The 25,227-nt window shown below is 38.4% G+C and overlaps 1 protein-coding gene across 8 annotated transcripts in view; it reads right to left on the bottom strand.

Moving 5' to 3' along the window:
* The window catches only part of map2 (microtubule-associated protein 2), a 94,236-nt gene that overhangs the window by 35,632 nt on the left and 33,377 nt on the right, over positions 1-25,227 (bottom strand). For 6 of the 8 annotated variants that reach the window (XM_080904056.1, XM_080904060.1, XM_080904061.1 and 3 more), the window contains exons 3-4: positions 17,963-18,102; positions 6,866-7,129 (exon numbers count right to left, since the gene is read on the bottom strand). In XM_080904056.1, the coding sequence (XP_080760182.1) occupies positions 6,866-7,076 (211 nt within the window). In that variant the 5' untranslated portion in view covers positions 7,077-7,129; positions 17,963-18,102. Of the gene's footprint in view, positions 1-6,865; positions 7,130-12,962; positions 13,014-17,962; positions 18,103-25,227 lie in introns of those variants that run through there. The other 2 variants (XM_080904057.1, XM_080904058.1) reach the window with 2 other exon arrangements.

The following is a 25,227-nucleotide window of genomic DNA, read 5'->3' as shown; positions in this document are numbered from 1 at the left end:
GGCAAAATCCTTTCATCTGATACTAAAAAGTAGAAGAGAGGCGTCCTCGTCAAACCTGCTCAATGGTTGTAACATCAAATAACAGCCCCTAAAGCTAAAAACGGGCATTAAAAGAAAAGCCTGTACATTTTTGTGAATGGTTTAGAACCACACTGCCTTTGTGTCATTTTTTTTTCCCCCACATTAACAATTGCAAAGATGATTTTAACACTGAGAACGACATATTTTATTCAAACTAATGCTTGGCACAAAATTCCAGTTACGTTCATGTAAGCCACTTACAAATGTCCTTACAAAGTTTCTGAAGCAAGCATAGGGATCTACTGAAGATAGTGCAACTATTACAGAATAGGGAAGTAGCTTAATTGCACAATTGCAAGATTCAAATGAAAACTAAAAAATATGGAAATGTCAACTTGACTACTAGAGCAGTATGGAATTTATGTGTAAAAAACAACAACCACTTTTTGGGAAATTGTGAATTTTGTGTGTGTGTGTGTGCGCGCGTGCGTGCGTGCGTGCGTGCGTGCGTGCGTGTGTGTGTGTGTGTGTGTGAGTGACAAACAAATCTAGACAAATGCACAATGACAAAGCATTAGCAATGCAAAAAAACCCAACCTTGTCACATCCATAAAGCCAGCTGGCACTGATGAAAACTAGCCTTGTATGGCTGTCTCAGCATTCTCTGATGAAGTGATGTCAAATGACAGCCTGTCTGTCACTGGCTGTGACAGCAGAATCTATCTTACTACACCACTAAACAAAAGTAACACGATACGTATAAACAGACCTGCTCTCACTGTAAAAGAAAAGCATGCATTACCTGTATGACAGGCGACCGAACCTCTGAATGCTCCCTCTTTGAGCAGAGACTGTGACTGGAAGCCCCAAAGTCGACGCAAGGCACAAACAGTGCACCACACAGACGCACGCACGCACGCACGCACGCACGCACGCACACACACACACACGGCACAGAGAGAGCAGGACTGATGTTTGGCATGATACCAGCAGGCACCCAAAATGTGTAAAGCAAGTGGTTGTCATAGCAACAGACCAGTGGGCCATTGACTTGGGTCCATACGTAATTCAGATGCGAGCATCCTGTCATTCGGTTTCAACCTCCATGTCTAAAGCTACCAATCAAAAGAAACGATGACTTATTTCCTTTTTTTTGACACATGATGCAAGTCTGAGCAATTTCTATTTTTAAATCATCTGATGAAGTAAAATAAATGTTAATTGTTTTCATTTTCTCAATGAAATCGCAGTGGAACAAATTGTTTTGTTTGTAGCTATAAAGAACAGATATTTGAACAATTTCTTTCAAAACAAAAGGTTAAATTAAACCCCTGTTTTCATAGTGGTGATTACCTTAAAGTATGTAATATAGTTAAGTAAGCCAGGAGTGACAGCTAACAGCTAACTGTCACGGACCCGGCTCTGGAGGACTCGGGGGTCCGTGAGCAGGATGGACCGTTATTATCATTATTATTGTTATTAGTATTATTATTATTGTTTTTATTATTATTATTAGTGTTGTTATTTGGGGATGTGTGTCTTTCTGCACTGTGCTGTGTTGTTCTGTGTTCCACTCATTATATGTAGAGGCAGGGTGTGGGTGTGTGGGTGTGTACAAGTGTGGCTGGAGGATGGAGAACAGCCACATGCGGGCCTGATGGGTGTGGCCCGGCAGGAGGACTGGCCACACCTGAAGTTCCTACCACACACCTGTTGGTGATCAGGGCTCGTCGGGGGAGCTACTTAGGAGAGTGTTGGAGCTCCTACCAGTGCGGGTTCATTGAGTTATCCTACCAGGAGAAAGAGTGGTCCAGAAAGGCTGCACGCACGGGGTGTGCGGAAACACAAGAGCGGGGAGCACGAGCACAGATGTCGGAGGGAAGCACACACACGGGATTCAAGGGAGCAACGGGGAGTTATTGTGTTTACAGCTTCTCACTGTAAATAAAAAGCACTGTTTGCATCGCAGAGTCTGCGTTTTGGGTCCTCATTCCCCATATCCCCACGGTCTGCCTGCCAGAACACAAGCAAGCTCAGTTTGTAGCTACGTAATCGGAGACAAAAACCTTCACAAAATATAGTATCCTCGGCAATTAGACCAATTAGTAGGGCTGGGCGATATATCGAGTTTTTTAAAAATATCGATATATTTTCATACGAGATATAAGATGTGACAATATCGTTTATATCGATATAGTCTATGTTACGTTATAATTATACTTGTGGAGCCGCAGGTTTGCCTCTCTTTCGTCCACTTTTGTCTCTACGCAACGTTACTCTGCCTCGCCTCTCCTTCACTGAACACAACTCCGCCTCCCCCATAGCTTCACCTGACAATGACAAGGCAATGACAAGATGAAAGCGGAAAATCTCCGTTAGCGAATTACCGCGGATGGCCCCGTGCGTGGGGCTGGACGGTGTCAACGTGTTAGCGAGCTAACCGCGCTAACGACATGCAGCCCGGAGGGGCTGCACGGCCTAAAATCCTTTCATTTTCTCAAAACTCGACAGTGCGCCTTATGTATGAATTCTGGTTGTGCTTACTGACCACGAACCGATTTTATGTGGTACACAGCGCTCAGCAATCTGTCAAAAAAATTTTAATATGACTTTGCTAAGCTACGGAGCTGCACGGCTTGATGTCGGAGGATTATGGCTACCGGGGAGGAGCCTCGCGGAGTGATACGTACTGTGTGTGTATAAGGACCACAAATGGCACCTGTTCAGAGACGTGGTGCAGCTGTGAAATCTGTCTCTTTGTTATTATGCTCAGCGTCTATTAGTTTACATTTTGACTGCACAATTGTGAGCTTTTTGTTATGCACAAAAACAACATTTTCTTTTATTTATGGACCATGATTATTTAATAAATGCTGATAATTTATTTTTGAGTAATTTCTTCATGTACATCTACGCTGTATGTAAATAAAAGTGCCCGTGTGACATCTGGGACACAGTGTGACTAAGAACTCTCTTTTTGTTCTTAACTTATGGCTTTAAAAAAAAAAAAAATCGAGATATATATCTTATATCGCCATCCAGCTAAAAAAATATCGAGATATGAATTTTGGGTCATATCGCCCAGCCCTACCAATTAGATTTTGCTTTCTTAACCCAACACATACAGATCAGACATACACATGTAGTGGAAATAGGGCAGGGCAATATGGCCAAAAATATTTATCATGATATATATTTGAAAATTTGCGATAACGATATAACTGACGATATAATTGACACGAGACAAAATACTCCTCAACTTTATTGGTGCAAAAAAAAAAAAAACCCCATCAATGTATTTTCACTTAAACAAGCAGCTGTTTTTTATGTGCATTAAAGCTATATAAAAATTTAACAGTGCAAATGCAAATTCCTTGCTGACAGTTTAACCAAAAGGCATTTCCAGCATAAAATGGCCGACATATCCTTAGCATAAAGAGTTTATACACACACTATGCAGTAATATTATGTTGAAGCACAGTATGTATCACTCCGCAAGGCTCCTGACTACGGTACTCGTAATGCTCTGACAATCCATCAAGTGATGCGGCTTCGCAGCTTAGCAAAGTCGTACTAAAACATTTTTTGACAGATTTTTGAGAGCCGTGTACCACATAAAATTGTTTCGGTAATAACTGTAATAACGATGGCCCCCTTGCATGCTCTACCAAAAAATGTGTATCTGATGGACGGAAGCCAAACCAGTTCTGCACCACTGAAGTTTCACCGCTTTCGCCCTTCTCATTCTGCGTCGCCGCCATGCTTTTTCTGCCATGTGCGTATGATAACAAAGGCACTGCGCATGCACGTTTTACCCATATTCTATCGCGATATTTCATTTTCTTATCATTGCCTAACATTATACAGGTATTACCATGAACGGTATGATATGGCCCAGCCCAAAGTGGAAATATTTTAAAAAAATAATCTCCTCTCTGATGCTGCCAAACATACTGACTTAGGCTGTTGCTATGGATGGACATTAACAACAGAAAATCTTGTCCAGGATTCTTGACACTATGCCCAGTTATTCACATCAACGATATAAATGACACAGACATCAGCCAAAGCAATAGCCCTAGCATAACACCAAGGCTTCCTTGATTTATGTAAGCCAAGCACCCCCTGTAATGAGCTCAACAACGCTTTGTATTCTTTCTGCTTCTATTAAGTCTGACTCTTTCTCTCTCTTCATCTCTTTCTCTTGACCGCTTGTAGAATGGCCGACTGGCTTTTTTAACTTTGTTTCAAAGAAAGTCAAGAGGGCAATTTCATGCTTCGGTAGTTCTTGTTGTGTCTGAAGAGCTTTTCACAGCGAGAGAAGGCTCACCAAGTGCCAGTACAAGTTCAACTTTATTGTCACTTCAACCATATACAGTTTAAAAATACACAGTGAGGCGAAACAACGTTCCTCCAGGAACCAGGGTGCTACAAGACAAGTTAGTGCAAAAAAAATAATAATATATAATATATCTAGTAATAATATTGTGCAAAAGAGCATTTACAGGTTGGTGTGTGCGATGGTTTGGAGTATCAGTATCAGCCCTTCTGCCACCTTTCCTACCCCACTTATCCCCCAGACTGCTCTGTTCTGTGGCAATGCTAATGTCTGCTGACAAGATGCTCTGCAGATAAACACAGCTTTGGTTACACAGCTGGGGAGAGAATGTCATATTTAAACAGAATGCACTGTGTTAAAAGTATTGATATACTCTTAATTATCATTGTTATAGACCAGCATCTATGAAAGCTGGTATAGAAGAGGAATTCTACTTGATATTTTCCGTTTTCACAAATTGACTTAGTCCATTTGTAACTACAGGCTACCATTATGTAAGAATAATGGTAGCCATTACTATTCCACTGATAATAGAGCTATTTGTTGGTCATCATATTTTAGAGACATCCTCACATTAATCTTATGACCTTGATGGATCATTCATTCACTCAAATAACAGGATATCCCATCAGATTATTCCCTCTGAATCCTGCATGTGACTGGATCAGATTTGCACGGGTCTGTCAAGCTGACACATTATAATCCTTAAACTCCTGTGAGATACATTTAATCTCAGTGACAGATGAAAACTGCACACACTGGAAGTATACAAGTCATAAAGACAAAAAATAATCAGATCTGGAAAGGGTCACTAACAATTTCATTTCCATCACAGTAGGTATTTGATTCGCATATTTTCCGAAAATCTGGAAATTCTCTCGTGACACTGCAGGGAGCAAAACATTTTATTCACAGGCATTAACATGTTAATTTTGAAAACTATATTTAATATATTCAAAGGACATTGGTAAAAATGTGAACTGACTTAAGGGATTAATTAAGCACAGGATGTCAAACTGGAACGAAAGTACACTTTTGTAATTACAACTGATGATACGGTCCATTGCATGCTCCGCAGAATAACATTATTAGCTATAAAAACAGTGTATTAATATAACAACTATTCCGTTTTAGTGTTTGTACTTCAGCTTGCACAGAAAAAAAAGCAGTTGACCTGTACAGGCAAGTGCCCATGCATTATGTTTACTGAACAACTTGCTCACCTATTTATGGACAAAGTAAGCATATCAAAGATGGGCACTGAAGACATAAAAACGGCCACTCAAAAACACCGTTATCAGAGCAAAAATTAGTAACTGCTAGGTCGCAGTAATGGGGAGATGGGAGGTTAATTGGGGTCTTGTCATTGCATGCTTTTTGGTCTTGTCAGTGGTAAGCTACAGTTGAAAAGAACAAAGGCCTGGCAAACTAAATTGTAGGGGAGCAGTTGCCATGGTTACACCATTGGTACGTTACTGGTCTTGTCTCCAGGGTGTAAGTGAGGTTGGCGATTGGAGGGGGTGGGGGGGGACAGATTTTATGTGTTAATTATAGCATTGTTAATAACAGTATGTGTCTGCAGTGAGGACTTAGAAAGCTTAGAGTGGAGACAGAACGCAAACACACACAAACACATCGCTATCCAGCATACAAACCCAAGAATACTGTAAAGATACAAATACACATATACCAATGTGCAAACACAAACATACCAATGTGCCCAGTCATACAAACCGACATTTCACACACGCACTGGAGTAAAAAACCAAAATGAAACACACTCTTCAGACTCTATATAAAGCTGCTGATCGGACTCACCACGACTGACACCACCTACAGTACTTCTACAGAAATGTGTTTCTGATGAACCTTTGTGCCAAATACTTTCTTCAACAAAGAATACAATCTCTGAAATAAATTTAGCTGTTTCACATGCGGATCCCAACCAGATAATACAACACACAGTGTTGCAGACCTCACTTCGTCTTCATGAGTATGCTTACATCCACACAGGGAGAAAAAAGGTTTTCCTATTATCGTGTTTATTACTCTCCACTGGGTGCCAGCTGTGCTCTCAGTTTTAATGATTTAACTGAGCATTTACATCACAAAGCACAGCACAACACATTTACCTATTTGTACCGACGTGCTGTTGTCAAATGCAATTCTGCCCCTTCCCTAGACAAGAATCTTTAGGGTCTCTACTTTATTAACCACATTTGTAAACAAAACAATGCATTTGTATTGATTTAGAGCACAATAACATACAGACATCACTATATGTAGTGAGAACTGGCTGTCTTCAGACAGCCTGTTTTAAAATTGTAAAACTTTAATATGCTGACCTTCCATCATTTGTTCTAAGGAACATTTTGCAGGCTGTTACGCATTTTTCTATCTACTATTAGCTCAATAGACACAGCCATCATTTATCCTGCCTGTAGAAAATGAAACCTTTCAATTAATACAAGCAGATGCCTTTAACAAAAGGTAAAATTACATTACCTGCAGTTATAGCGTGAGCTCCAGTTAGTTCACCGTTGAAGCCGTTCTCCCTGGCAGAATAGGGGGCTGTGGCCACATGGGTCCCACCAGGCTGGCAGGTCCTGTAGGCTGAGGAGGAGTAGCCATTGGCTCCATGGGTGCCACCAGGCTCCTGCCCCGCTGATGGGTCCCACTGAGGGGTACCGTCTTCTGGCTGTCGACTGTCTGCCATGCTGATGCTAGCTAGCAGCCGAAGAGGTTTAGCAAGGGTTGGGGTCTCTCCTTCTGGGATACAGACAGGAAGAGAAGGAAGAGGGAGGAGCAAAGATGAGGAATGGTCAGAACGCAGCATGTCTCTGTTATTAACTGCAATTTTAGCATGGCAGCATTAAGGAAAATGAAGAGTGTAGGGACCAGAGGAGGCTCTAGGACATGTTACATCAGTCACATTTGCAAATCTCTTTTTTGTATGTTATGATCACTGCTGCAGCTCAACTCAACAGTTTTGAAAGTGCAGCTGTGAGTTTGTGTGTAGGTGGTTATGTGAAATACTGTCCTTGGATGCTGTCTGGCATATGACAACCACTGGATGAAACCCTATTGATTTGTGTGTTTGTGTTTAATGACTCATGCAGCCAGCGGCTCAGACAGAAAACACAACTGGCTGAAAATGAACAGAGAAGACCTTGGATTTTCGGTGAGTCGTGCTGGGCTGCAGGGTTTAGAGGTGGGTTCTGATCAATCTGACAAGATTCAGCCCAACATCTAACAAATAGTTTGAATCAGCTTCACTACAACATACTGGCTTCTATTATGTGAAAATCCAATGGCAAATGTTCCAGAAACAAAAAGTGTGTCATCTTTCCAATACTTTTAATGGAAGCATGATAGCTGATCAGCATGGTGTGAACATTTTAGGACTTATCTAAACGTTAAGTGCTAATACCATGTTACGTAGGGCTATGATTCAGTATTTACATGTCTTTTTCATGTTAAAATAACCAACATTGCTTTGTTATTGAATGCATTTATGTTTAAACTCCTAAATATTATGACCAGTGCCTTTTAAAATTCAATGACTAACATAGAAATATCTCATAGTGAGTGGATAACATTGATCAGATCAGGAAAGAGAAGGATCAAGTAGAAGCGACAGGCTGAAACTATTGATCAGTTCTTATTATCACCTAAAGCCGGGACAGTCAGAGACAAGGAGTGAAAGTCAAGGATTTAACTACCTGGCCAGGAGAGCTAAATGGGCTCAAAGTAGTACAAAATCATTACACTGAGCTGTTATTATTACTATTTTTATTTGGTATATACAGTTTTTTTATGCTCAGTTGAGGTTATTTACATCTCACAATAGTGGAACAAGTACACTGAGTTGAATCTGAGCTTGAAGGACAAAGAGAGAGGTAAACAAAGGGCTCAGTGAGAAGAAAGAAAATTGTGAAATACTCTGAAAGGGAATTGGTGATCTTTGCAGAAGGGCTGTTGATGGTAGCATTTACAGGGCAGCCTGTGCAGTTGTGCATAAGGGTGTGTGTGAAGAAGCAATTTGTCATTTAGCTCTGCGGTCCTCAGAGAGCCAGAGAGTGAAGTGAAGTCAGCTCGAGAAAACGGGAGTCAATAACTACAGCCGAAGACCAAGGTACTGCTACAGTGAGCACTAGGTACTACATTCACAGTACATTAAATACTACTACTCACTGTCAACCAAACAGGAGAACAGAATAGAGTGGAACAGAATATAATAAATGGAAAACAGAAGAATGATTCCCATACAAAGGATGTATGAAAAGACTTAAAATACAACATGTCCATATTTTTTGTTAAGATGGATAATAAACACTAAGGCTGGGCTATATCATACCGTTCACGGTAATACCGGTGTAATTTTGGGCAACGATAGGAAAATGAAATATTGCGATAGAATATGGGTAAAACGCGCATGCGCAGTACCTATGTTTACATACACACATGGTGGCGACGCAGAATGAGAAGAGCGAAAGCGGATCGTTAAATGAAACACATGAACCAGAATTGGTTTGTAAAAATGCTGCAACGTCAGTGGTGTGGAACTGGTTTAGCTTTCGTCCATCAGATACACAACAAAGCACTATTTTTGGTAGAGCATGCTAGCGGGCCGTCGTTATTACCGTGTTATTTGGAAAATACGGCACACTTAAAATCAATCCTTTGATTTTTCTGAAAATCGACAGTGCCCCTTATAATCCAATGGGCCTTATGTATGAATTCTGGTTGTGTTTACTGACCTCGAAATGATTTTATGTACACGGCGCTCGAAAATCTGTCAAATGTTTTAGTACGACTTTGCTAAACAACGAAGCCGCACCGCTTGATGGATTGTCGGAGCATTACGACTACTGTAAGCAGGAGCCTCGCGGAGTGATACGTACTGTGCTTCAACATAATATTACCATATTGTGTGTGTTTAACCTCTTTTTAAGTTTTGTGGATATTATACATGGTTATGCTGAGGACATGTCGGCCAATTTCCACTGGAAATGCCTTTTGGTTAAACTGTCAGCAAGGAATTTGCATTTGCACTGTTAAATTTTTATATGGCTTTAATGCACATAAAAAACAGCTGCTTGTTTAAGTGAAAATACATTGATGGGGTTTTTTTGCACTAATGAAGTTGAGGAGTTGTAAAGTATTTTGTCTCGTGTCAATTATATCGTCAGTTATATAGTTATCGCACTTTTTCAAACGTATATCGTGATAAATATTTTTGGTCATATCGCCCTGCTCTAATAAACACAAATGTCATTGCAAATAATGTAAATATTTGCATAACATAAATAATCAACGCTTAACAAATTTATTAGCCAATTTAAAAGGTTTATTCCTCAGCTGCTACATTATTGCTAACATACTCAAAAGAACTTTTCTGTATCTGTAATGATTAATCCACCAGTATTAATAAGGTCTTTAACTGAATTTATTGTTCTAATCCGTGGTTTTACAAAACGTACGAAACATAAATGCACATAATTATTTTTTAAAGAATAAATAACAATATAGATTTAACGTTTAGGATTTTGACAGGTTTCGGAAATATTTGTAGTTTCTTCTTTTTATGACTGGTGATCTAATACATTTGTAAAGCACTGCATACTGTTACAAATAATGTATGTGTCATTTAGGCTTAATAACTGCTTATTAATAAAAACTATGCTTATGTCCAAAGCTGCCTTTGTCACAGTCTTGGGTCTTGGACACAGGGTTTTGAGTTGTTGGCCTGTTGAGTTCTGTTCCTATTACTTTTGTGTCTAGTAATGCTGTATTAATTTATCCACTTCCATGCTACTGACTGTCCCATTTTGGGGGTATACTGTGGTCCAGGTTTACTCTTAGGTACTAGGTACTCTTTAGTATTTATGGAGGCTGTTATCTGAGTCTAGCCCCTTGCACATTATACTTTCCCTTGGGTTCCCCTCGTCAAGTTTCTCTGTTTATTAATCCTTGTTTTACTCTGTCAATTTCTGTCTTGTGCCTCAGTTTGAGTTATTTCCCTGCTTGTGTTTACCTGTGCCTGCATCCACTTCCCCTAATTATCTTGTGTGCATTTATACTCCTGCCCTTCTTTTGGTCTTTGTCAGATTGTCTGTTTGTCACTGTGTGCGCTCAGCCTGCAGTTTATTTTATGGACTAATACAGGGGTACGGTGGTAACAGCAACTGGCTTTAGCCTCTTGGGATCATGCACATCTCTGCGATGCAATAGCTAGTAAGGTATTTAAGTTTGTACCAAAGAGGTGTGTTGCCACCAGCATAGCTACACTATTTTATGATTGGAAATCTTAACATTTGGTTACAAATTTATAACATTCAGTGGTGTTGATCAAGGGATAGTTGAGATGAACTGTTAGCACTGTGTGAATATCCTCTTGAAAACTGAGGAACTAAGAATCTTCCCATTGAACTTTTTTTTGTGATTTCCTACTTTTTTTTTTAGCTAAAAGAGCACACCCAAACACATGAGATATCAATGGAAAGCCCAGGATGTCCTCTATTTGCAAATCAGGACTTAGTGGGGTAGCTTAAACAGGTCAAAAGATATAGACCAAAAACAAATGTCCATTACAGAGGACACACATGAGCAGGCTGGTTCTCAGGAGGACCACAAATAATGTTGAGAAGGAATACTATAGACAGAGCACAGAGGTGGTTATAATAAAGAGAACCAAAGAATATTCTGGAAAAGAAGAGAATATAGGATTGCTGTAAAGCTTTTGCAGCCTAAATGGATCAGTCAGGAGTCAATGGAGCTTTGCATGAGTCACCTCTGAAGGAAACACCAGTGTGAATGAAACCACGACACAGACTCCACGACAAAGAACACCTCACCACCAACTGCTTTACATAAATGCTCTCTCTGTCTCGGTCCAAAAGCCACAGTATATTTAGGACAGCACCTTTACTGTCACTCTCTCTTCTGTTGCTTGTTCACTCACTGTGTCCCCGTACAAGACTCCATTACAATATTAAAAGAGTCATAAAATTCAGAAATGAGACTGCTGTCCTCATGCCATGTCTACATACTGTCTGTTTGATGATGAAGGTCACATTCAGCTCAGTGGCAATTTTCCAGATACAACTGACTGGTGGCCAGGCGCATGGTGTCAGTGGTGGTTCACAAGAGAACAAGGGACATTTGCCCTGCCTTCTTTGGAGGTCTGTTGAGCTGTTGATGATGATGGTAGCAATAAGTGTGCTCTGCATACTTTTGCACAATGCATGCTGTATAAATAAAACAGCACCACCTTCTGGGTTAAACTCCAAATAAAACAAATGGGGAAATTATAAAATATTACCACACCTAATGTGAAACTCCATCTTTCTTCTTAATTTCAGTGTCTCACTAATTCTAGTTAACACCATTTGTATTCACTCAATATTATAAAACAAAACAAAATACTGGTTGGAGGTTTAGCAGGTATTAAGAAGATAAGATCAAACGGAATGCATAAAAAAATTACATTACAAAAAATACTAATTAATGCTATGCTCAGTTAAAATACCAACTCTGGTATGATTGTGATATGATAGAGTTAGACGCTGGGTGTCTTAGTAGACAGTAAGTCTGTTGCACTTGGCAAAAAGCCTGTGGCACTTTGCCAGTGGGCTGGTTGTTCCTGATAGGCACTCTCTCTGCCCTGGAGAAGAATGGAGTTGAATAGTGAACAGACAAGCAGAGCAGGGCAATGCTGCAAGTGGATAGTTAGGATGGTAGCTTGCAGCACTTTCATGTTACTATATAGTATTTTGTAGCCTGTTAGGCAAAAACAGTTTATGGTTTCAAGAGTCTATAAAATAACCCAAACACTACATCCATTAATTAATTTATAGTACATTTTTCCTATTTCTGTGTTATAAACGTTGCCTTAGTTCTTTGTTGTAATATTAATACTCAAACAAGCATTGGTCGACATTTTTTTAAACATTAGAAAAGATCTTTTTGTAGACAAACAAAAATGAACTTGGCTTTTCTGTCATTACACTGTAACATTTAAGACAATTTTCACAAGCATTCAGAGTGATCCTTATATAAAAGGTTGAAGGTGACAGCCACATTTGAAATCATGTTCTGATGTATTTGTAAACAGAAACCTCACACCATCATAAATGCAGATTTTTATTTTTTTCAGTACTGCATCGTTTGTTAGGATGCCTGGGTCGTTGACCCAGGGTTTTGAGTTTATCATATTATTCATCCTTTCTAGTCTTTGGTTTCTTTGTTAGAGTTCTATCTTATGGTTTATGTCTCTGTGTCTGCCCTGGTCCCACATCTCTGTTCCCTCTGTTGTAGTGCCTGCCTGCGAGTCTGTGTCTGTAAGTTCAGTCTGTGTTATGTTTCCTGTTTTACTTTGAAAGTCCTTGTCTCATGTAAATGCGTCTGGCTATGCTTCCTTTGTCTCGTTAGGCCTGATTTGCCCCAGCTGTGTTTCCCTCCTGTTAACCATTCCCTGATTGCTCCCTCTGTGTATTTAAGCCCTGTGTTTCAGTTTGTTCGTGTCGCGATCTACTGTTTACTATGCTGTGTGTTCTGTCTGTTTGCCTGAGTTTGTTTTTTGGAGTCTCAGTTTTGTTACCTTTTTTGAGTTCAGCATTAAAGCTGTTTTGAGTTCACGTCTGTCTCCGGAGTCTGCACTTTGGGTCCTTTTCCTGCCTGCACACAGCCGTTCCATAACATCGTTTTGCTTATCCTATAGAAAGTAATTTTTTACTTCAGATCACCTGCGAGATGTGTTGTCACCTAGGTGCCAGCTATAAACTAAGTGAGCATATATATCACAGCAGTGTTAATATTTTAAAGGAAAACACTAGCAACAAGGATATTCAGACAGAAATCAAAACAAAACCATCAAAGTGGTCGTTATGTAATCTGTAAACATGCACAATGTGTATATCTGCAGTTTTTTATTCATATCTAGACTTTTTTTCACTGCACATCCATAATTGATATCTACTTCATAATGTCAAACTAAGGCGTATTACATCTCCTGTTTCAGCCTTCCACGCGCTGACATTGTTATTCAGCCTCAAAGCAATTTTGAGGGCGATATTTTACTCCTCTCTGCTCCCTTCACCTACGTCTAATGATTATTAAAAAGGAATGAATCAACAGTGACAAGCTGCTTTTTCCACAACACCACTGATGTGAGATGTTGAAATTAATCCAGTAAATATCTTGAGCTGTTTATGCACAGAGCTCTAGCTAAAGTATTACTGGAAAGCAGTGGGTTGTTTTACATTTTTTAAATCAGAAAGCTTGAAAGGGGGCAATTTTCCTCTGTGTGTCCTCAGAATAAACCATTCTTGGTACTTTTCCTCCCCTGACTCCCCCATCTAATTTAAAAACTGTTTTTCGGGAAAGAGGTTATTCAGAGGAGGGATAGTGGGTGCCATGTAAGTAAAGCAAATATTGGGGTTGCCTTCTTGAGTTATTAACTGCTGTTTCTGCTGACAATAAAAGCCAATCATTATAAAGTCAGAGGATTCAAAGCCTGGAGCCTGTTTTTATTTGCTTCCTACATGGAAAAAAATAATAATAAAGAAACGCATAATTCACATTCACAGAAACATGCACAGTTACACTGTAAAGGAGTACAGTTTAAACAGTGTCTGACTGACTTTCACTATGCTACAGTGTTGGAGATCTGGGCTCCAGTCTCCTGCTATAGAGCATATTAATAATAATTAACAGTCACTGTCACATTTTCTATGCATATTTGTCTTGTGAGGCACAATCAATACAAGACAGGCAGAGAAAAGAAAACTATAGCCTACTGCGCACATTATTATAACTGAGAGTCAAAACACAAATACACATTCTTGATTCAAAACTTGCTCCATACGGGCATCCTCACGGCCTCAAAAGAGTAAGCGTGCTGTGTGGGTAAAACATAAATATAATCCGTTCAGAGGAATAACATAATTTTTGAATTGTAATTCATACTTAAATGCATCTGTCACTTGTGACATTGCAAAAAGAGCTCAGTAAAGTGAAACTGCATGTTCTCCCAGAGGCTGAAAGGCTCTGCTCCTGTCCTTCTCCACTATCACCTGCCCACTATAAAAATAGTGCTTGGTGAGTTCAAAACTACTAATGGGATTACTGCTGAGTATTGTTATGTATTTATTATTTGGGAGTTTTTATAAACTAATATGAATTATCTTTGCTCAGCAAATTATGAGTAGTTTCAACACTAATTATAGGCTGTTCCTGTATAATAATGCTTGACTATGAAAACAGCAATTAGTTAAAGCAAAATCTAATGCACCAATCAGAAGCATGTTGAAGATAAACTTGGAAGCTGTGGAAATATTCTAGTTTATTTTCATTTGTTTCAAGACAATTATTCTTCAAGTGTGAATCACAATGTGAGTCCAGCTTAAATAGATGAAGTGAGAGTGATGAACTCTCTATGAACACATCAGCCATAAAGATTCATTCCAGACAATGTAATCGTCAAGCTAATTAAATAGTCCATTTGTCATTTCCATGGCTCTTATCTGCTTCTTCTTCTTTTGTCTGGTTTCTTATCATCCTTCCACTTAGAAATTTTCTTCCTACCTGTTATTTTTCTTCCTGTTCACCTTCCTCCACCTCCTACACTCAATGTTCCTCCTACTCATTCTCCTCCACCTTTCATCAGGCTTCATCTTTCTCCTCACTGTGCTCTCTCTACCACCTCATTTCCCTCCTACAATCTGAGCACTTTTACATGCTGCCATCTCGCTGTGTGTGTGTGTGTGTGTGTGTGCGCGCGTGCGTGCGTGTCCGTGCATGTGTGAGTCACACAGATGCTGCATTGCAGGGCTCTCCTCTGAGGGCCATCTAGCTGCAGAAGCCTGAGAGCAAGAGAGGCTAGGGATTCAAGCTCTTGTGTCCCTAAGTATGTGCGCTCTTTTATGTTGCATGTTCAAGGTCGAATGCGAGTAGACGTGTTAAGCGCGCAGTTATTAGAGAACGAGATCATACACATAGTTGTTCAACAAATAGTCTGATATGAGGGGAAATCAATATAATATAAAACTAGCATTTTTTTACAGCAAGTCAGTTGAAAGGGACACTACCCCTAATAAATATATATATATATATATATATATATATATATATATATATATATATATATATATATATATATATATATATATATATATATATATATATATATATATATATATATAACAAAACTTATCACAATAGCAATTCATTGGTAGGGGGTTATGTGCCAGATTACTTCTTGGCTACGACCAGTAAATCCTTGGAAACTGCTCCCACTCATAACTCCATAAAACAGGAGTTTTGATACTTGACAGATGAGATATAACTTTTTTGTTGAAAGATTGCCCGCTGGATTGTGAACCCCATATTTTGATGCTTCTGGTTTAGCTGTCATGTCATTTGCAGTCTTGATTCTGGGATTCAGGAATATAAAACGCTAGGTTATTAGCTAATAATAGCAAGCTGCATCGATACATTTTATTGACCCGATAATTAGAATTCAATTTGATTCAATTTTATTTACATAGTGCCAAATCACAACAACAGTCCCCTCAAGGGGCTTTATATTGTAAGACGCTAGAATAATACAGAGGATACCCCAACAATCAGATGACCCACTGTGAGGAAGCACTTGGCAACAGAGGGAAGGAAAAACTCCCTTTAACAGGAAGAAACCTGTTAAAGGGCTCAGGGAGGGTCAGCCATCTGCAGCAACATCCACCAAAGAGCACCAATACCACAAATACAGCTGAAATAGGTGCACTAGGTGAATCCTAGTGGACAGTACAGGATGCAGTTACATATGTTGGCACACTTGTCAATATAAAGTATCTACACTTAAAATCAAGTCCTCAAAAAAAAAATCTAAAACTGTTTTTGTATCATATTACAAACATTTGAATTTCATGAATGAAGCTAGGCAATTTAACCTTAAAGTCTGTCGAGACTGGCTAACTTTTGAAGCCAGCGTCAAGTAGCTCTTCAAAGGAATACGGTAACTGCAGGTCACCACTTGAGCAAACGTAGCTGTTTCCGGGTTTTTCAGTCTTCAGACAAACTGGCAACTGGTGAATCCTCTCATCTAACTCTCAGCTTTCCAAGAGTGTATAACTGTACCTTTAGAAGTATTTTATATGGCAGAGTACACTTGGCAGTCACACAGCTGGCTATACTTTAGCATGAGTAACACAGTTTTATTCAGTTTCCTAAGTAAAAGCTTCTAATTATGCATAAAAATGCATCAAGGTAGTACTTTCAGATTTGGGGAATAATTGTTGTAAAAGTTGTAGAAAACTCACAGAAGAAACCAAAATGTTAAAATTCATCAGCACTGTGGGTTTTTTTCTTCTTAATAATGCCTTTTTTCTAAAACCTAAAAAGAGACCTATCTTATATCAGCTTTATCAGGTTTTTAAGACCTTATTACAGCACCTGACGTTTTGTAGGCTTTTGTAGGTGCAGACTAAATGCTGCAGCAAAGACTTTACATCTGAGGATTTTTGTGATTTGTGATTTTTGGCGCACGAGCAAAAAAAACATGTTGAACAGCATGAAATAATACTTCTCTATATAAACAACAACAATGTCGTCATTACTACTGGATACAAATGCTTAAATGCGCAATATATAAAAAGTGAATATGTATACATATGCAGTGTCCCTTTCCACTAGAAATACTCCAAAATAGTGCCTATCATACGTGCACATAAGCATTTTGTTTTTGTTGTTTACACAATATATGTGAATCATATTGTGGCATAAACCAGCCGAAACCAAAATAAAGCAGCAGGTCCATTTACATGAGTTCTTGAGGCTTACTGTCACTTTTAAACAATATTTTTTTTGTCCAGTGAGTCTATTTTATCCTGTTTCTATGGAGTCTTCTATAAAACGACATCATGATTATGTGAGAAATAATGGGACACACCATCAGCTGACCTCGATACATACAAACATGCTCTATACAGACAGACACTTTTACCAATCATCCATAGCCAACCTCACTACCTGGAACACGGAAAACAAAGAAAAGCCATGAAAGCGTGACTGCTTTTCAGTGGGTCTTGGTGCTGATTGTCTCACTAAAGCAGCTCTTCTCTTCCCACTCAGTACCCACTTCCCACTCATAGCTCCTAGCAGCCTGCACTCACATGTACATCCACCCACACAGCCATTTCATCTGTGGAGGTAACAGGCATTCTTTCTCTCCAGCTCTCTCTTGTTGTAAATGTTTCTTTTTCCTCTTTTTGACAGTTATTCATCTTGTATGTTTGAATAGATGAATTTGATTCTGAACAGGCTTAGCACGATAGTAGATGAGGTTTGGCTGGTTTTGGCTTAATTCGTTTAGATTTGGTGAGTTGTTTCAAAGTAACAATTTACTTTTTAATCATTATCATACCGACAGCAATGATTTTGACAGTTCCAGAACAGAACCAGGAGCCTGGGCCTTACTGCACGCATATCTTTCTCTGCATACTATTTTTTTCTAATCATTTGGGCCCAATTTAAAAATCAGCAAAAAAAACCAGCTACCAAGTCTGGCATTATGTTTGTTTACACATACGGCGGAGTCATTACCTGATTAGGTGGGATGGAACTTTGGAATAGGAGTCAGGCTGGATCCAGAGAAACTATCTTCTCTCCCACTATCAAAAGACTGACGTAGAGATTGTCAGAAGAATAGAGAAAGCCAAGTGCGACAGGCCCTTTTGTTGCACCTGTAAGTTAAGAAAAACAAGATCAGTACTTATTTGAATTACATAAGCCTCTATTTGTCTGCAGTTGTGAATGTTTTCTTTGTTCTTAGAATTATTTGACTGTCCCAAAAAATAAAAAATGTTTGTGTGTGACATGATATGACATGATGTATTGAAATTAATCACTAAGTTGCCACAGTAATAGTCAAAACTAGGACAATAGCACATCCAAGCATAGAAACACAGATATTTCTACTATTTTCCCACGCCTGTGTTTAACTCATGCAATGTAACTGAGCAGTAACAGCAACTCCAGCTTCCAAAATGTCCACATAATTCAAACGAGATCTTGCAAAAGCAGCTTACAGACAAACTTGACACAAAAGAGGTTTTTATTTTAGAGCTGCTGCATTAGACACATTCTATTCATATAAATGATGCATAACAAACAGAGTAAATGGCTTAATCACTGAACATTCATTGCAGAAATAATTTGCATATAAACTACTACAGTTTGTTTGTGTACTAAACCCAGATGGATACGTAGTGATGTGGTGAAATTATTAATCATCACAGTGGGCAAGAACAAAAATGCTTCTAAAGTACATTCACTTTTTTATACTTTTTCCATGTAATTATAAAATCAGTAAAATTACCCTTTTTAATCTACACAGCCCACAATCTCAAAGTGAGCTTTTTCTTTTTCCAAATTCCTTAAAAATGAAAAGCATATCTGGATGCAAACTTGTATGTTTATAGGATATTGCTCTGCAATGTACAGTAGGACAAAAAGTATTTAGTCAGCCACCAACTGTGCAAGCTCTCCCACTTAAAAAGATGAGAGAGCCCTGCAATTTTCATCATATGTATACCTCAACTGTGTGAGACAAAATTAGGGGGGAAAAAATCCACAAATTCACATTCACTGATTTTTTTAAAGAACTTTGCAAATTATGGTGGAAAATAAGTATTTGGTGACCTACAAACAAGCAAGATTTCTCGCTCTCACAGACCTGTAACTAGACCTGTAACTAACTTCTGTAAGAGGCTCCTCTGTCCTCCACTTGTTACCTGTATTAATGGCACCTGTTTGAACTTGTTATCAGTATAAAAGACACCTGTCCACAACCTCAAAAACAGTCACACTCCAAACCTATTACTTTATATTCTAGCTAAATATGTAGCTATATTTTACAGGGCATCTCTGGGCAAAGGCTAAAACATTCTGTATGTGGAACTCCTAGATAAAAAGGAATAAGCTGGTCCTATTTTCGACAGCAGACACAGGGAGATTTGTCAGAAGGAAGGCAGATCATCAATGAAAACTGCAGACTGTACTCGCCTGGAGCTCAGTTGACTTTTCAGCTCTTAGCAATTACAGCAAACTAAAGTATACAGCCACCAAAATGCATGAGTTTGTTTGTTTGTTTGTTTGTTTGTTTTGGGGGGGGGGGGGGGGGGGGCAAGAATATGCACTGATTTAGTAAGTAGCAAGTATGTAGTAAATTGAATATGTAGTTTTAAATCTGATTTTTTATTATGTTTCAGATAACAAATCTAACAAAAACTAACCAAATCTGTCATTATGAGTTATATAGGCTGCATTTGTGAGAATGTTTTCAATTTCAAAATGAACTTTAGAATGCAATACTGTGTGTAAAATCTGTAATCAGTGTGTAAAAAAGTTTTTTTTTTTCAATTTCTTAAGGAAGCTACACAAATCTACAACACTTCTACCCACAGCTTTGCTCTAATGATATATCTACAAATGGGCATAACTACAGCTCCCTGCAATTTTTTTTTCCTTTTTATCACAACTATCACTAGTTCTGATTACAGCATTACTGCAAACAAAAAAGCAAATACAGCTAATCAAATGCCTGTTATGTACAAAGCTATTCAGCATTTCTTTTTATTGTATATTACTATACGTTAAAGTACTGTATACTCTCAATGATTGATATAGGTAGATCACAAGAGACTTAAATCATTTGAATGCAAAACAGATGGAAACCTAAATCATAAGCATCATATATGATAATGATCAAGCAAGTGCTTTTAAGCAAATATAAATCAGTGATATTAACACCTTAATCAATTTATAGAACTGTAGATACATCTCTATTGGTAGCATGTTGTCTTTAATAGTGTCCAAAATAGATTTTTTTAATATCTTTTTTCCCCCAGTATATAATTAAATTAACCCCCTGCAATTTAAATAGCACCATCAGCTTGCATAACTGTCTTAGCCTCTATGCACACTCAAACTGTGCTGATAATTACTTTGGTAAATAATGCAAAGCAATCAGCTAATGCATGAACATGTTGAGGGTAGAACCAATATTGTAATGGCAGAAAGACATCTCATCTGACAAAAAAAACCCCCAAAACAAAACATTGCAGTGATCAGTGCTTTCATTAACTCCATTGTGACAAATAGGCTTTTTTCTTTTCCTTTTTCTAAACTGCAATTCAGTTTGGTTGTGACAATATAGCCACAAGGTGAAGGTGTTATTGACATTTGTGGCTTTTTTAAAAATATTTGTTTACAATATGGAAAAAATATATATACAGCCTGGTACTGAAGCCAATATTAAATATATAGGCATAGTAAACAGTATGGTAGTACTGTATGTCTGTAATATGTAAAACATGGGGAATGGCAGGTAGGGTCACAATTTATTAAAAAGGCTTGGAAGTTGGTAAAATTACTAAACAAAACTTAGATTTGATTCAAAAGCCTACAAGCAGTGCTGCAGACCTCCTGCATCATTTTCATATTTCGCTATTTACTTTATTTTTTCAGTTTGACTTAATTTGCTGTAACATTTTTCATACTCAGACACATTAAATAAATTCTGTATATTTGCCAATTGCACTTATCAGAAATTTGATGACTAAAGATAGCACACAACATAGACACAAAAAAAACCCACAAACAAATTAACTGTACAAAAAAAGGATGGGATACACTGAAAAAGAGGGTCAACTAAGGGTCTTCTATTGAATACCTGTTTCATGTACCTCCCAGTAAAATCTCACAAAGTTAATGAAGTAGTTAATGAAGTAGTAGTAAGTAGTGTATTAGTGCATTTTTTTAATTTACTAGTTCATACATTTTCTACATAATGCATGTAGTATCTCTACTCTGCTTATTCAGTTGTTGTACATTGTGGACAACAGAAAAGGCGAGTGCCCGAACTGAAATCAGTGACGGCCTTCGGCTAAGAGAGTCAAAGCCTCAAAGATACGAAAACAACACTTACAAAAAGCAGGAAACACATTTTTTATTCGTGCCTCAGCTTAGCAGCTAAGGGTCACATGTGAGTCACACCTCAAACAATGACCTTGGACAAGCCTTTGTGTTCTCTGTGCAAATATTCATTTACACAGTTAAAGATACAGGAAAAGTGCAGAAGCAAGATTCAACTGGGACACTCAGCTGATGGCATCTGCAGCCATGTGGTATGCACTCTTACCCCTCAGCTTACGTGTTTTTGTATAGTTTAAAAGTCTTTTCAATTGCTTAAAAAAAAACAACCCAATACACCATTAGCAAATGTACATGACACAAGCAACTATTAAAAGTTAACTACTAAGTGTATAGCCTGTATAAACAGATTCTTATTGTGAGATGTACTCTGCTGCCCTACATGATCAACCCATCTAGCTTCAATTATGTATGGTCAAGAGTTTCTAATAAAAATGCAAATGAAATGCCTTGAAGTGAAATAACTCATTAACAGTGAGACAAAAAAAAACCCCCGAATAAGACAAACCATTGGTGTAAGACTGGGGTAGGTATGATTTTGAACTGTGGTGACACAGCTTCAGACAACAAAGAAGCCAGAACCAGGTCTGGTGAAGCTCTGGAGACACTGCCAGTCTCTGGCAGCCACACTCACCAATTAGTCCATTAAGCTGTTATAGTGTTTGCCAAGCATCAAAGGTCTAAATCACACCATGGTGTTTACTCCACTAGGGTTGTCCTTTTCCCCCTTTTGTACTGTACAGTAGATTTTTGAGTGCAAAGCACCAACTGACCAATGATTAGAATGAAAAAAGATCTTTTTTGTTGTTTTCAATTTTTTTGTAGTAGTGAGTGATTTTTTTTCAAAGAACACTTTAAAAAAAGCTGTAAAGGGATTTCCTCCTTTTACTAACAAAGGCACTTAAATCTGTGTTTCCAATACACAAACTGGCTTTTGCATTTTCTATAATCGTATTTCACACATAAACATAACAGAATATGTGTTACATCACTCCACTTCAGGGTATAACATGATAAGAGTAAATTACATATGGTGTATGTTGTAGATGGAATACCATCACTGTAACCAGCATCACTGGATTTACTTTACAACGGATACAACAAAGAATTTCAAAATAAAAGATTTAAGAATAAAAGTGAGTCCCCATTACCACTCTTCAACTCTCTATCATTCTTTCTAAAGATAATAACATCTCTTGTGGTACTGTCACATACATTCCTTTGATAATAATCTTTAGCTTCTGGAAAATAGAGAATTAATTAATTTATTTATTTATTTATTGACCTTACTACCCTGCCCTCTAAGAAAGGTCTGATTTCTAAACACACCTGACTCTAATCCACAAATGAACCTTTTTACATATTGTCTCATTTGTTAGTGCTTTTTTTAAAGTTGGGTTAGAGATGGAAGAAAAGCCATAACCCATTTCCATTAAATAAATGGTTGATAACAACAAGCTCATTGTCTGTCCTCTCTGAAACCAGCGTTCCAAGCCTCTATCTAAAAGTTCCAATTAATTTCTAACCCACTCATTCTTTACTCTAAGTTGAGGAAAATAGTTCTGGTACTTATGTATGGTACTTAAACAGCACTTTTCTATTCTAGCTGAGCACTCAAAGCTTTCTAGAATAAGTCTAATTCACCCATTCATTCAGCATTTTTATTTGAGTGTAGTCTAACCATTCATGCGTACGCTTCCATGGGGTTTAGCATCTTGCTCAAGGATACTTTGTGGACTTGGTAAGCCAGGCATCAAACCACCAACTGTCATGATTAGTAGACAACCTGTTCTACCTCCTGAGTCACACTGGCCCCAAAACCTGCAATTGCACTACTTTCTATCACAAATAAATCCAGGCTTACTTTTAAATTATTAAAAATGTGAGGCTCAATACTGGAATAATAAATAGTGGTAATGCAATTCTTCAGTTGTTCCACTTCTTTCAGCTCGCTTTAGGGGTCGCCACTGTTGGAGTCAAATTGTTAAATGTTGTCATTGTGTTACTTAAATTTGTAAGTCTTAGTTCAAACTGTAGGATCAGATCGGAGACATTCCTTTGTTTCTGACCAACTCTCCAGCCAGTTTGTTGGTGGGGGAGGCTATAGTATTTTATAATAGGCAAATCTATGTGAGGGTTCTGTAAGCTTCCTGCTTTTATGATCCTTTTGGTAAGCAGGAGGTCACACAAACGCACCTCCAAACACAAACACACACAAACGCATGCATACACACACTCTCGCACAGGCATGCACACACACATACACACACATACACGCACAGTACCTTATCTTTTGTGACCATAAGGGTTGTTTGTTTTTTGTTTTTGTTTTTTTTACAATGGGTGGTGCTTGTGTGTACTGTAACTGTTTTCAATAAAAAGGCAGCAAGGAAGGCTGTTTATTTGGAGTTGGCTAGGAGACAGGTGAGTAGCGTTTAGCTCCAAGAGCCTGGTTCCGACCAGCCTCCCTTGCTAGCAAGTAAAATTGCTGTTCGTCTTGCTTCCTTGTTGTCATTAACAGGAATAAGTCTCTACACCAGCGGCCTGTGGAAGCGCAGCGCCAACAGCCACAGTGGATCATTGGCCTCCATCACACCCTATCGCCTATCTATCTATCGCCCTATCTGTTCTGTGTACTGTTGATCGTAGCTGTGTTAATTTCTAATAGATGTTTCTCTCTGATCCACAAATGACAACTACCTGTGACCAACCCATAACCTACTTGTGTACACCTCCAGCATACACAGTCTTCTACATACACACACACAAATACGCACTCTATAGAGTGAGCCCATGAGAGTTTTGGACTCATCCCTTTAAGCTACTTTCTTTCCTCTCAGTGAAGGTCACTTTAGCTTCCTTCTTATGTAACCTTGTACCTATAAAACACACACACACACACACACACACACACACACACACACACACACACACACACACACACACACACACACACACACACACCTAGGAGTCCCAGGCTTCTACCTTTCTACCTTTAAAACCCACCACCAGCCAAATGGCTGGTAGGCTTTTAGCTAGGCTTTAGCTTCAGCCAAGTGGAAGCTAAATTGGCTAGTCATTCATATGTAAATTAGGTTGTTAGCTGGGAATTCTGGAGGGAGGGGAGTGGGGGGGTGTGGATGAGGGGGTGGGGGAGCTGCTAAAAGCTGTGCACTTCCTTTTGTGTTTCATCTTGATGCATTCTCAATCATCCAGGGAAATAAATCTCCAAAAGTCACCAACTTGGAGTGTTTCAGTTTGCCATCTTAGGGAGAAATCAACACACATGGGTGTAGGTCCTTTGTTGCTGAGATTTATTGATAAAAACAGTACAAAAAACCAACCATTTGTACACATATTTACAAATAATAATAAAAAGTGAGTGAGTACATTTCAACATTTTCAGCAATCACTCACAATCCTGGCACTGCCATGGTATCTGTAGTCTGCATTTACCACATGTGTATCTGTAGCAGTGAACACATCGCACAGTGGCATGATTGTTCTTGCATTTGTGTTTGACCTGACACATGGCTCTTTTTCCAGGACTAGGTGTGGAGGGTTGTGTCCAAATCAAATCAAATTCAAATTTTATTTGTCACGTACACAGTCATACACAGTACGATATGTAGTGAAATGCTTGGACAACTACTCGTGACCTAAAGAAAACAAAAAAAGGAAAGGCTATGAATAAGATAGGAAATAAATATGCAAAATTAAAAAGGGTAAATTTAACTAGGAAGGAATAAAATATAAATTAAGGTTAAAAATGAAATAACTGTACAACACAAATTAGAATGAAGGGTAAATTTAACTGGGAAGAATAAGATAAAATATATAAATTAAAGTTGAAAATAAAATAACTGTACAACAAA

The sequence above is a fragment of the Rhamphochromis sp. 'chilingali' genome (genome assembly GCF_963969265.1).
Source record: "Rhamphochromis sp. 'chilingali' genome assembly, chromosome: 14".
Taxonomy (NCBI): Eukaryota; Metazoa; Chordata; class Actinopteri; order Cichliformes; family Cichlidae; genus Rhamphochromis; species Rhamphochromis sp. 'chilingali'.
Note: the sequence above shows the minus strand (reverse complement) of the source record. Positions and strands in the feature narration are given on the sequence as shown.